This window comes from Lipotes vexillifer, unplaced genomic scaffold (assembly GCF_000442215.2).
Source record: "Lipotes vexillifer unplaced genomic scaffold, Lipotes_vexillifer_v1.1 scaffold1154, whole genome shotgun sequence".
Classification (NCBI taxonomy): Eukaryota; Metazoa; Chordata; class Mammalia; order Artiodactyla; family Lipotidae; genus Lipotes; species Lipotes vexillifer.
This window is the reverse complement of record NW_006770904.1, coordinates 316,314-328,721: the sequence shown is the minus strand read 5'-3', so window position 1 is coordinate 328,721 and position 12,408 is coordinate 316,314. Positions and strand designations below refer to the sequence as shown.

At 47.2% G+C, this 12,408-nt stretch overlaps 1 protein-coding gene across 1 annotated transcript in view; it reads left to right on the top strand.

The window, feature by feature from the left end:
* The window catches only part of PHACTR1 (phosphatase and actin regulator 1), a 561,450-nt gene that overhangs the window by 537,573 nt on the left and 11,469 nt on the right, over positions 1 to 12,408 (top strand). The window contains exon 10 of the mRNA XM_007446414.1: positions 9,145 to 9,200. Within this exon, the coding sequence (XP_007446476.1) occupies positions 9,145 to 9,200 (56 nt within the window). The remainder of the gene's footprint in view (positions 1 to 9,144; positions 9,201 to 12,408) is intronic.

Genomic DNA, 12,408 nt, shown 5'->3' with positions numbered 1-12,408 from the left:
AAGATGCCAAAGGAGGTGCAGGGGATGGAATTCAGTGATTTCCCCCTTAACCTGGCCCCAGCGTGCTTGTCTAAGATGGGGGGGGGACCCCATCTTCTCCTGCCTTAGGAAAGAGGACCCGGCTTTCTGTCAATCTCCACGAGCACCTTTGCCTTTTTCTTTCCAACTGTCTGAAAAGGCAGTTAGTTACCTCCCTCTGAGATGCAGCAAACAGACCGAAGTCAATTCTGCTTTTCTTTTTTCCTGAAACGCAGATATAGCTTCAGAGATCCAGACTTTGAAATCAGGGCCCTCCAAACCATAAGCAGTTGTAAATACTAGTGAAAGCTGTGACCTTGCTGTCCCGAAGCCTGGAGAAGGCTCATTAGATCCGCGCTGCAGGACGAATCCTTGTCGGCGTCAAGTCAAACCAGCAAAACCTACAAGGGTTGTGTCACTTCTCTGGGGAGATGCTGTAATGCTCAAAGACAGCTCTCCCCTGCTCTGCATATATTTAAAGCCTCTTCCTGCTGCATTTGCTAGCAGCCTCCTCCTTCCAAGGCCAGCACCTAAGTGCCATTTGTTTGGGGTTGGTTGGTTGGTTTCACAGAAAAATGTTAGTTTGTTTGCTTTTCTCTTATGGTCAGTGGTATAGATGGAGTCGTTCAGACTGATAAAAAATAAGATCCATTCTTACATTTTGAAAGAAAATAGAAGGCTCATATGTGGCAGTGGATGGCAAGTGGCATTTAAGTGGGAGTCAGTGATTTTCCAGTTCACGGTGAGTGGAGATCCCTTAGCCATGATCCATGGTAAAGGAGAAATCATTTGAGGCATGCAAAGAATTTTGCTGCTCAGAGATGTTGTATAAACCAGGGTCACATATATAATAGCAGAGCTAGTTAAACAGATCATTTGAAAGGACATTAAACCTTTACTTTTGGGTAATTCATTCTATATAAAAGTTTAGCTCCCCAAAAAGGAGTTTCCTGTGTCATCTAGCATGTGAATGGTCATGTCTAAATATCGGATCAGGAAAAATGTTAATTTAATGTTAGTTTAAATCAGATACAATTACTTAAATCTACTATCAAGGTGAGGATAGTGTAAGAGATTCAGTGCATTCAGAAGGCATCTCTACTTTTATTCTTGGAATTATTAGCTCCTCGGGATTATTCATAAAACTGACCATTTCATTAATACAGTAATCGTGCCCTTCTGCTCAGCTTTCTGTTAACCAAAGCTTCCACACAAGGTAGATCTTAAAAGGAACCAAGCAGATGGCTGCTTTACCTGGTGAAGGTGGCAGGCTGCCCTGGGCGTGCCCCTTAAATTCTGATGACTGGCATTCTGAAGCTAGAGCTTTATCCGTTTGCTTTGTGAACTTGGCTCTGTTCAAAGGCAAATCCCTCAAGGAAAGGTAATATTTTAAACTAATGTAAGTCATCTTTATTACAGTCCCAACTTGAAAGAATAAGTAAAAGCCATCAGTTGGGAACACCCTTTTTTCTTGCAATACCAAACATACAAACCTCCATACAGCGCACTTTCTCCTGCAGCCTCCTGTCACGGTGAAGGGCTGTCCCTCCTCCAGTTGAAAGATAAGGTCTTCCCTGCCCCTAAAACCCCAACCCCTCCTGCCTTCTCAGGACTCCTGCACCGTCCATGGAGCCTCCGCCCTCCTTATATATTTAGCTTCTCACCGTCACCACCACCCCTTCATCTGGATTCTTTCTGTTAAACTTGTCGGTCTCCCCCCATTAAAAAACTATAAACCTCACCTGAGCCTCCTTCACCTCCAACTCTCTGGTCCCTTCAAAACCAGGTTTCACGGAGTCGTCCATACTTGTGTCCATTTTCTCACCTCTGTTCTCAACCCACTCCAGCCTGGCTTCTGTCCCCACCACCCCCTGAAAGAGTTCTAGGTGAGCTCGCTAAGAACCTCCCCGGTGCTAAACCCAGTGGGCAGTCTTTCCAGGCCTCATCTGCCCACTTCATTGGCCGCACGCATCTTCCTCTGCCTCCAGGGTGCCGCGTCCTAATTTTCATCCTGTCTCCGTGCCCTGCCCCTCCTCTAACTCCCTGGCAGGTGTGTCTTCCTTAGTCTGAGGATTAAATATTGGAATTTTGTAAGGCTCCATCCTAAGCCCTCTCCTCTTCCCCTTGCGTGCTCTCTCCGTATCCCTGACTTCAAATATTATCTAGTTGCAAACTAGCCACAGATTTCTATCACTGGCCTAGCCATCTCCTCTCCGCCGAGCTCTGCATATCCAGCTGCCTAAGGGATGCGTCCACTTTTGATGTTGCACAATCACTCTGACTCAACAGATCTAAACTCAGACTCGTGGTTCCCTTCCACCCTTCCCCCGTCCTTCCCCCAAATGCCCCGGTTCCCTTCCACTGTTTCCCGCCTTCTGGGTGAGTAGCATATAACCATCCGTCCAGCTGCGTAAGTTATGGAACCTAAGAGGTATCCAATAGACCTCCTCCTTCCCCCTCTGTCCGTAGACGCTGTGTCTCCATGGTCTGTCAACTGGACTCCCTAAGAACTTACACATCGACCATCGTAGCCTAGCCCAGGTGTCCGTCATCCTCTGCCAGGTGTGCAGTAGCCTCCGAGGCTCCTATTCAAACTGCCTCTTGCGTCCCCCAACCCATTCTCTGTACAACAGACAATGTGATCTGTTGTAAACCTGAAATGTTCATTTGTTCCTCCCCCTCCTGCGCTTAAATGTAAACTCTTCAGTGGCTTCCCATTGCTCCTTGGGAGATCAGATTCCTTAACTTCTTCCCCTTGCTTTGTCCATTCCAGCAACCTGGCTTCCTCCATCCTCCAGACCTGAGCACAGACACAGTATCACTTCCTCTGGGAAGCCTTTCCTGACCTCCTAATTTTGTCAGATCCCAGTATCACTGCCCCAGATGCCTAAATTTTTTTTATTTTTTAATTTTTTGGGTACTTTTTAAAAAATTTTTGTTGAAATAGATAATCAACAAGGACCTACCGTATAGCACAGGGAACTCTACTCAATATTCTGTAATAACCTATATGGGAAAGAATCTGAGAAAGAATAGATCTGTATATATGTATAACTGAACCACTTTGCTGTACTAACTAACATTGAAACTAACACAGCATTGTAAATCAACTATACTCCAATATAAACTAAAAAATTAAAAAATGAAATATAGTTGAATTACAGTATTGTGTTAGTTTCAGGTACACAGGAAAATGATTCCGTTATGTACATATATATTCTTTTTTTAGATTTTTTTCCATTGTAGGTTATTACAAGATGTTGAGTAGAGTTCCCTGTGCTGTACAGTAGGTCCCTGTTGGTTATCTGTCTTATGTATAGTACTGTGCATATGTTAATCCCAAACTCCTAATTTATCCCCCTGTCACTATGTGATTAATGACTGCCTCTCCCAGCCCCTTCCAGTCTCTAAGTTCCAGAAGGGCAGGACCTTGATCTGTTTCTGCGCATCACTGGACCCCGATGCCCAGCACAGAGCCGGCACTCAATAAATAATTTGTGAAACGAATGAATGAATTTACATTTGAATGTGGCTAAGCATATAGCATCTGTTTTAAGAACCGGTCTTGACAGGAATGACATAGAGTGATGATGTAATTCCAAGAACCTGAGAGGGGAAGGGTCCAGGAGACAGAACCCTGACAAAAACATGATCCCCTTCACAATTTTGCCTGGCGTCCAGCCCCCCTTACACACATCTGCTGATCTGTTTTTGGCTGACCCTCTTGCTAGCCAAGCTGAGACACTGAGAGAGTCTGTAGCATCTTCTAAACTGCCATGAGAGTCTAAATCATGTCCAAGTTGCTGGCCGTTTTGAGGGTATTCTGTTGCAGTCTAGCTCCTGAAAAGTATGGCTCCAGTTTTAACCTGCGAATTTTCATCACTAACGTGCACCTCTAGGCTTTGAGCTCCTAAGAACTATCAGTGCTCAGTCCTCAGTGAGGTTCTTAGTCAACGTTGAGTAGATTGGTGGATGAAAGAAGGAAAACAAAAGTCGGGATTCTTATGACTTGACGATCTTATCCAGGGGTCTCAAACTCAGGGCCAGGAATGATTGGAAAGGAAGAAAGCAGGACAGGTATTATCTGAGCGAGGGTTGGGGACCGGGCTAACTAGAACAGACATACCCTCTCTAAAGGCATTCAGGGGGGGCAAAAACTGTAACCTCTGAGCAAGGAGAACTTGCAGAGTCAGATGCAACCCACCAGACATCAGTTTGCAATTTCTGACTCGCAGGGTATTATGGTTGTGGTAGACAGAATATCTCCCCCTCCCAAAGACATCCATGACCGAATCCCCAAACCTAGGAGCCTATAACCTTTCCTAGCAAAAGAGACTTTGAGGCTGTGGTTAAGAATCTTGAGTTGAACAGATTATCCTGGATTATCTGGGTAGGTCCAGTGTTATCACAAGAACGCTTGCAGTCAGTCTGAGGTTGGAAAATAAGACACTGCGGGCTTGGAAGAGGCACGGGGAAGGCAGGGCACTTCTAGAAGCTGAAGAAGGCAGAGTGAATAGATTCTTCCCTTCCTCCAGAAGGGGTGAAGCTCTGTTGACTCCTTGGTTTTAGCCCACAGACACGCATTGCAAACTTCCGACCTCCAGAACTGTAACATAATAAATTTGTGTTGTTTTAAATCACTATATTTGTGGTACTTTGTTACAGCAGCAAATAGGAAACTAATACACTGGTTAAGAGTGTTGAGACCGTAGAGGCCGGGTGCCTGGGTTGCAGTCTTGGCTCTGCCCTGTGCTAGTTGGTGACCCGGGGCAAGGTATGCAACTTTCTGTGCCTCCCTTTTCCCCTTTGTACAATGGAAACGCTGCACTACCTTAAGGGGCCTGACCTGCAGATTAAATGAATTAATATACATGCAGTTCTCAGAGCCATGCCTGTACTTCTTAGGCATTAAGTCAGCCTTAGCTTATTCAATTACTCCTGTTATTTGCAGAGAAAAGAACATAGGGCTGAGCGGGTCCAATAGCTCGTCCAGGTGGGTTCAGGGCAGAGCCAGGAGTGGAACCCAGGTCCCCTAACTCCTGAGCTGTTTAGCACTTTGTCATTAAGCCACAATATCATTTAACTACCGAATCTCATTTTCAAAGTCGAAACAACTAGTTATATAATACGTGCCCTTCGGGAGGGCTTAGCTACATTTTATATCTGTGATTAGCCTGGATGTTCTCAGACCCTTTCAAGAGAAGTGAAACGTAAATAGAAGGCGTCATTTGAAATCATGTGTGTTTAATGATAAGGCTGCCTAGTTAATAGCAGAATTTTCTCTGGTTAGATTTCAGTCACTCATTGTTTTGTCCCCTTCAAACATGTCGCATAAGAAAAACAAAAACAGAAAAAGGCAAGAATAGAACCAGGCAACGCATCTGGTCGTGGGATCCGCGGGCTGCTTAGCACAAGCCAGTGAGGGAACCTTCTGCAGACAGTTCAGGGCATAAGATTCCAAAACACTGCCCCGCCCCTTCTGAGATGCAAACTCCACCTTGAATCTGGAGGGGCTTCTTCAAAACATACGGCCCCCAAACCCAAGCTTCATGTTTAAACCTGGGTTTTACTAAATGGTCCCAGAAAGGTGGCTGTGCGTCCCTACCAAAGAAACCAGTTTTCTCAGGGAAGATAAATTGAAAGGTGAGGCAGAGCCTCTAAGAAACTCATTCTAAGTGGAGTCAGGAGTTGCATTCCAGACCTATGACACCAGCTTGCCCAGCTGTGTAATCTCAAGTTTCTTCCTACAGTCTGAGAATGCTGTCTTAGAAAGGACAGAAAGACTGCTGAGTCCAAATTTGGAACCTCCAGCATTGTGGATTTCCAAATACCCAGAGGGCCCTTATCAGTGTGGATAAATAATCCCTTCATGGGATGTCTTGGGAAGAAAATGAAGAATAGACGTGAAAACGTTCTTACAAACTTAAAAACACTTTGGAATATACCGTTTCCAGCAGTTTCCAGGGTGCTATGGGGTTGGCAGAAAGGTATCTGATCAAAAATGCTTTCTCTGGCATTGAGGCCCATTCCCTGTCTACAGCCTAAGTGGTGATGATATTGGGGAATCACAGAATCAGCTGTCAGTGAGCACTGGGTTTAAAATCGTTACACTTGGCGACTCCGTGGACTTCTTATCTTCACTCTGGGTCTCCAGAGTCCGTGGTGTAAACATCTTGCCAACAGTACACGCTAGTTGCCACTGTTTGGGGAGGGACTCTAGCCTCTGCTGCCAGGACAGCACTCTTTTTTACCCCTTAGTCCCATTGGGGGACTCAGAGGGGCCTCAAACTCCTTCCACAGTTTTCTCATCTCACACACACCTCATCCCAATGGGGGAAGCAGAATGCTGGATAATTAACTGCAGGACTGTTAAATAATTTTCAAGAGCCTCAGAAATACAAACATCTCTGTGATGCTGAGGCCCGTTGTGTGATCATTCCTAGAACTTTATCCGGGCATGTGGTTCTCTTTTTCTTTTTTTTAAATATAAGTTTCAGGTCTACAGCATTATAATTCAACAGCTGTATACACTGCAATGTGATCATCACCACAAGTCTAGTTACCATCCGTCACCATACAGTGACCCCCTTCACCCATTTCACCCCCGCCCCAAGTCCCCTTCCCCTCTGGTAACCACTGATCTGATCTCTGTGAGTTTGTTTCTGTTTTATTGTGTTTGTTCATTTCTTTGGGGTTTTTTTAGATTCTAATAGGAGTGAAATCATATGGGACTTGTCTTTCTATGTGTGACTTATTTCACTTAGAATAATACCTTCAAGGTCCATCCATGTTGTTGCAAATAGCGAGATTTCATTCTTTTTCATGGCTGAGTAATATTCCATTGTATGTATGTACCACATCTTCTTTATCCATGCATCTATCAGTGGACCCTTAGGTTGCTTCCATAGCTTAGCTATTGTATATAATGGTGTAGTGAACATGGAGGTGCAGATATCTTTTCAAATGAGTGTTTTCCTCTTCTTCAGATAAGTAACCAGAAGTGGAATAGCTGGGTCATATGGTAGTTCTAGTTTTAATTTTTTGAGGAACCTCCATACTGTTCTCCATAGTGGCTGCACCAGTTTACATTCCCACCAACAGTGCACGAGAGCTCCCTTTTCTCCACATGCTTGCCAACATTTGTTTTGTGTGGTCTCTTTGATGATGGCCATTCTGACGTATGAAGTGATATCTCATTGTGGTTTTGATTTACATTTCCCTGGTAATTAGTGGTGTTGAGCATCTTGTCATGTGCCTGTTGGCCATCTGTATGTCTTCTTTGGAAAAATGTCTATTCAGATCCTCTGCCAATTTCTTTTTGTTGTTGTTGTTTAGCCTTTCCTTTTTCTTGTAAATCAACATATTATGTTTATTTATTTATTTAACATCTTTATTGGAGTGTAATTGCTTTACAATGGTGTTTTAGTTTCTGCTGTATAACAAGGTGAATCAGCTATACATATACATATATCCCCATATCTCCTCCCTCTTGCATCTCCCTCCCACCTCCCTATCCCACCCCTCTAGGTGGTCACAAAGCACCTAGCTGATCTCCCTGTGCCATGCGGCTGCTTCCCACTAGCTAGCTATTTTACATCTGGTAGTGTATATATGTCCATGCCACTCTTTCACTTCGTCCCAGCTTACCCTTCCCCCTCCCCGTGTCCTCAAGTCCATTCTCTATGTCTGCGTCTTTATTCCCGTCCTGCCCCTGGGTTCTTCATGACCTTTTTTTTTTTAAGATTCCATATATATGTGTTAGCATACAGTATTTGTTTTTCTCTTTCTGACTTAATTCACTCTGTATGACAGACTCTAGGTCCATCCACCTCACTACAAATAACTCAATTTCATTTCTTTTTATGGCTGAGTAATATTCCATTGTATGTATGTGCCACATCTTCTTTATCCATTCATCTGTCGATGGACGCTTAGATCCTCTGCCCATTTCTTTTTTTTTTTTTTTTTTTTTTTTTTGCGGTACGCGGGTCTCTCACTGTTGTGGCCTCTCCCGTCGCGGAGCACAGGCTCTGGACGCACAGGCTCAGCGGCCACGGCTCACGGGCCCAGCCGCTCCGCGGCATGTGGGATCTTCCCGGACCGGGGCACGAACCCGTGTCCCCTGCACCTGCAGGCGGACTCCCAACCACTGTGCCACCAGGGAAGCCCCTCTGCCCATTTCTTAATCGGGTTGTTTGCCTTTTGTTATTGCTGAGTTGTATTAGCACTTTATATACTTGGTGTTTTAACCCCTTGTCACATATATGGTTTGCAATTATCTTCTCCCATTCTGTAGGTTGCCTTTTTGTTTTGATGATAATTTCCTTGGCTGTGCAGAAGCTTTTTAGTATGATGTAGTCCCACTTGTTTTTGCTCGTTTCCCTTGCCTTTGGAGTCAGATCCGTAAAAGCATCTCTAAGAATGTGTAGTCTCCTCTTCGGTGTCCTTCCCATTCTCTGGCAACTTCTGTCCCTACCTGGTGCCCGCCCATTGTCTGCCCCCGGCCCCTGCTGTTGCATCATAGCAAGTTCACATCCTGGCTATGATGTTTCACTCGTTGTGGCTAAATTACGTGCCGGCACCAAGTGTCATTTCTGTTCCTGTTCATTTGCCACCTTGTGTCTAATAAGGCTCTGGTGGCGATGGGTGGGGACCAGAAGAGCAGCTATTGTTCTCTGCAGACAGACGTGCTCTCTCCCGTCTCCATGGGGCCGTGAGCCTCTTTGTGTTCTGAGTCTGCACACACATGGCAAGAGGCAAGCTCTAGCCTCGGGGCTGCGGGGGAGAAAAGCAGAGGCCATGCTCCTGAAGTTGGGAGGCCACACGAAAGAAAGGGACTTCTGTGAGAAGAGTCCATGCGCCTGGAGGCCCAGAGGAGCAGGGCTGGGGAGGGGCCGATGGAGGGAGGGGGTTCGGCTCCACGTGACATCACGTCGGTGCCTTTCCTGGGGTTGAAAACGAGGAACTCAGGAGGCATTGGTGGTGAGCGCCAGTCTTTCAGGGCACAGGATGGAACAGGGCCTCCAGCCGCTGACCCTGCCCCATGTGTCTGCGACGGCCGGGGAGATTAATGACCCAAGGAGGCTATGTTATGGTCCAAAAACTTTTCCTGGATTTCTTCCGCAGGCGACTGAGCCAGAGGCCGACTGCAGAGGAGTTGGAGCAGAGGAACATTTTGAAACGTAAGTGACAGAGCCCGTGGCAAGCGCTGCTGTTTCGTGGTGGCTTTGGTTATTGTTTGATGGTAGACCACAGGGTTTCTCCCGTGTGCTGGTGTGGAAACGATCGAAACCCTCTCTGGTGGCGGAGGCTTCGCCCTTGTGTGTTCGAACATCTGAGAGAGCATCCCCACAGAGCAAGCAAATTCGAATGTACTTGGTTCGTGAGGACCTCAGGGTCCGCAAGAAGAACCTGACCTTTAGTGGGCTGCCGAGTCAGAGAAGCTGAAAAGTTTGAGCGAGAGAACTTACTAGTAAGTGAGAGTTGGGGTCACCTTTAAACCCAGATTGGCTGAAAAACTGCAAATATGATATTGATGGCTAAAATAGGGCAAGTAGCCACTTGAAAACGAAGACCGGAAAGCGTGGCTTTCCACTGCAGCCGGCTGCTGGGGATAAAATCCCCCCTCCCTCTGAGCATTAAACCTACAGTCTAAGAGAGCATTTCCAAGGGGAAATCCTTCCTGGCCTCCTCTCAGGCCTCCTACAACTGGCTGCTGGTGTAGCTGCCCAGGCTCTCATTCAAGAAAACTCGCTGTCACTGTGTCTGTGGACAGAAAAAGCCGACGAGCGTCTTGTTTGGTTCAGGACACAGAGATATTTGCCTAGGTACAGAAAGTCCATGTGGTGCTTAAAATGCCTATTTTAAAAATGCTGAAAGAAATCAAGCATCTCATGGGCACCAACCAGTATGCCTCAATTTAGGGGGAGATATTCAGCAATTGAAAACTAAAACCTCTCAGCTTCATCATGCTACACTCTCACCGACACTGCCCTCTAGATGGTCAACAGATATTTTTAGTTTAATTTCAGACCCTTTCTCCCCACACATCTATCCGTTTCTGATTTGCTCCAGAAAAGAGAAATACATGCTACGCAGAGTTTTACAGAACTTCTGTGCTATGCACGCACACGCACGCACGCACGCACCCACGCCCCGGTCGCGTGAGGCCCCTGTGTGAGTAGCTGGGTATTTCCACTTCGACCAAACAAAAGTGTTCTTGATTTTGCTTTTCTCGCCTTGCTCGTTGTGGCCTTGCGACTGGGTCCGCGCCAAATGGTTTGCTATTGAATGTCACGGGCGAGGGCTGTGATGGGGGGGGGGGGGCCGGTGTCGTGTGCCTCCACCAGCATCCTGCCGCGCTGCTCCGGCTTTCGGCCACTCCCTCCCCTCGCCGTGGCTGTTCCTTTCAGCCTTGACCTTCCTCAGTTCCGAGGGCACCTCACCCATTTCCCAGATCTCTAGGAAGTTGTGCGTATGATTACATTCTTCCTAACGAAGGGGGTGCCTTTAAAAGTTTCTAAGTTTTCTTTGCCGTGAAACAGAATTCGAATTCTTTCAGATGATTTTCCTGGTTGGGGAAGCATTTGGCCGGCGTGTCTCCCTTTCTGCCCCAACCTGATAGCTGATCCATTATAAATTGTCTACCTTAGAGAGAAAGAAAAATCAAAAGGTGTCCGTTTGTTCCTAAAGCCAGAAATCTGGTGAACGGGCTTTCTTTTCCTTTCAAATTTCTCCTCCAGACGTGCCTCACACGGGTCCGTGGTCTGCTGAAGGAATCTCTGTACAACTTTCTTACAGGGCCTCACGGTACCTGGGGTCCCCAGCCTGACTCTTAAATGTGAAGAGGCTAAAAACGTCTGTGGAATTGTTCAGGTTTCAGAAGATAGCACTTCTCTCGGCGAGGGCACAGGTTTTGGAAAGAGAAGGCAGAGAATCCCCAGCTCACCTGGCTTCCCGAAGGCACCAGCTTCCACGCCTCGTCTGCCCAGATCCATGGGAGGCGACGGGCAGGCCCCTGGAGTTGGGTTTTTCTCACCCTCCAGAAAGACACTCGGGTCTTAGAGACAGTTACTTGCGTCCGGTGAGCCTGGGGGCTCAGGTTCAGGGGAACCAAGGGCTTACAAGTTGTTCCCACAGTTCCCTTTCGTTCTGTCGCCTCTTGCGTGTTTGTCCGTTTGAGTAGTTGCAAATTGAAGGATCACTTGACCAAACTCAAACAGGGTCATCATTTCGCAGTTTCAGAACTTTTCGGAAAGGAGCTTATTTTTCCTGTCGGTTTTTTTTTTTTTTTTTTCCTCCTGCGTTCTGGAATTTTGTTTTCCGAAATAGCTTTTTCTCTCTCTTTTTTAAATCTTGTGTGATTGCTAAGTAAGAAATGTTTAGTGGTATCAGAAGACAACCCTCAAACAGTGTATTCTGAGAATTATCATCTGGGCTTTAAGTCAAGGGATGAACCATCTCTCTAAGTGTGCAGGAGAGAGGCCCAGGGCGGTGGCTAGGCTGGGCGGTGGAGCTTTTCAAGCCGACTTCCACCCCAGGCCGCCCGGCCCTGTGGGCAGTACTGTTTCCACTGGGCAGCCAGTGAGACCCTGGGCACATCTGAGCACACAGTGCACTCTCTGATGGTGGCAGCAGGCCATGACCTCGAGGGCTTTTCCTGGTCTCCCTTCCCACTTGCCCAGTGGGGCTGTCTTGGTCCCCGCTGCCTGAGAATTCATGACCCTGGGTTTGTAAATGGCTTTGAACTAAAGGTATAGATTCCATAGGTGGTAGCTTGGGGCCCCTAGCCCTCAGATGGACCTCAGGAACACCTGTAGGCGACGAGGGCTCTGTGCTTTGGGCAGGATGCCGACCTTCACGGCTCGGGAGGGGGCCTGTAGGATGAGGCAGCTCCGAGTGGAGTCTGAGGCCGGTAACCAGTGCGAGGAGAGGCCTGGCCCTGAGCAAAGTGGGGTGCGGGGGAGGCAGCGTAGCCAAGCAAGGAAAGGAGCTGCACTGTTTGTCTGTCTGTTAGCCATGGAGTGTGTGGCCAGCCGCTCAACCCCCCTGCGCCTTCCTATCCTCATTTCCAAACCACGAGCAGTAACCTAGGTGGCCTCGTGGGCCCCTCCTGGCCCTGATACGGCTACAAGTCTGTACCTTTCAACCCAGTGCCCTCGAGCTGCCCCCCCGGGCGCTCAGCATCCACTCTAGACCTTTCCTTCCGTCCTCCCTCCCACCTGCAAATGCAGCTCTTGGGGGCTTCCCTTCTTCTGGGGCTGGCAGTCTGCCTCCCAGTTTCTCTCTGATACATTAGTTCATACTAAGATAGTAATGGCTGACTAGATGAACAGGTTTCTATCCAAGAGAAATGCTCATTTTTAAAAGGAACCCTGGGGCGGGGGGGGG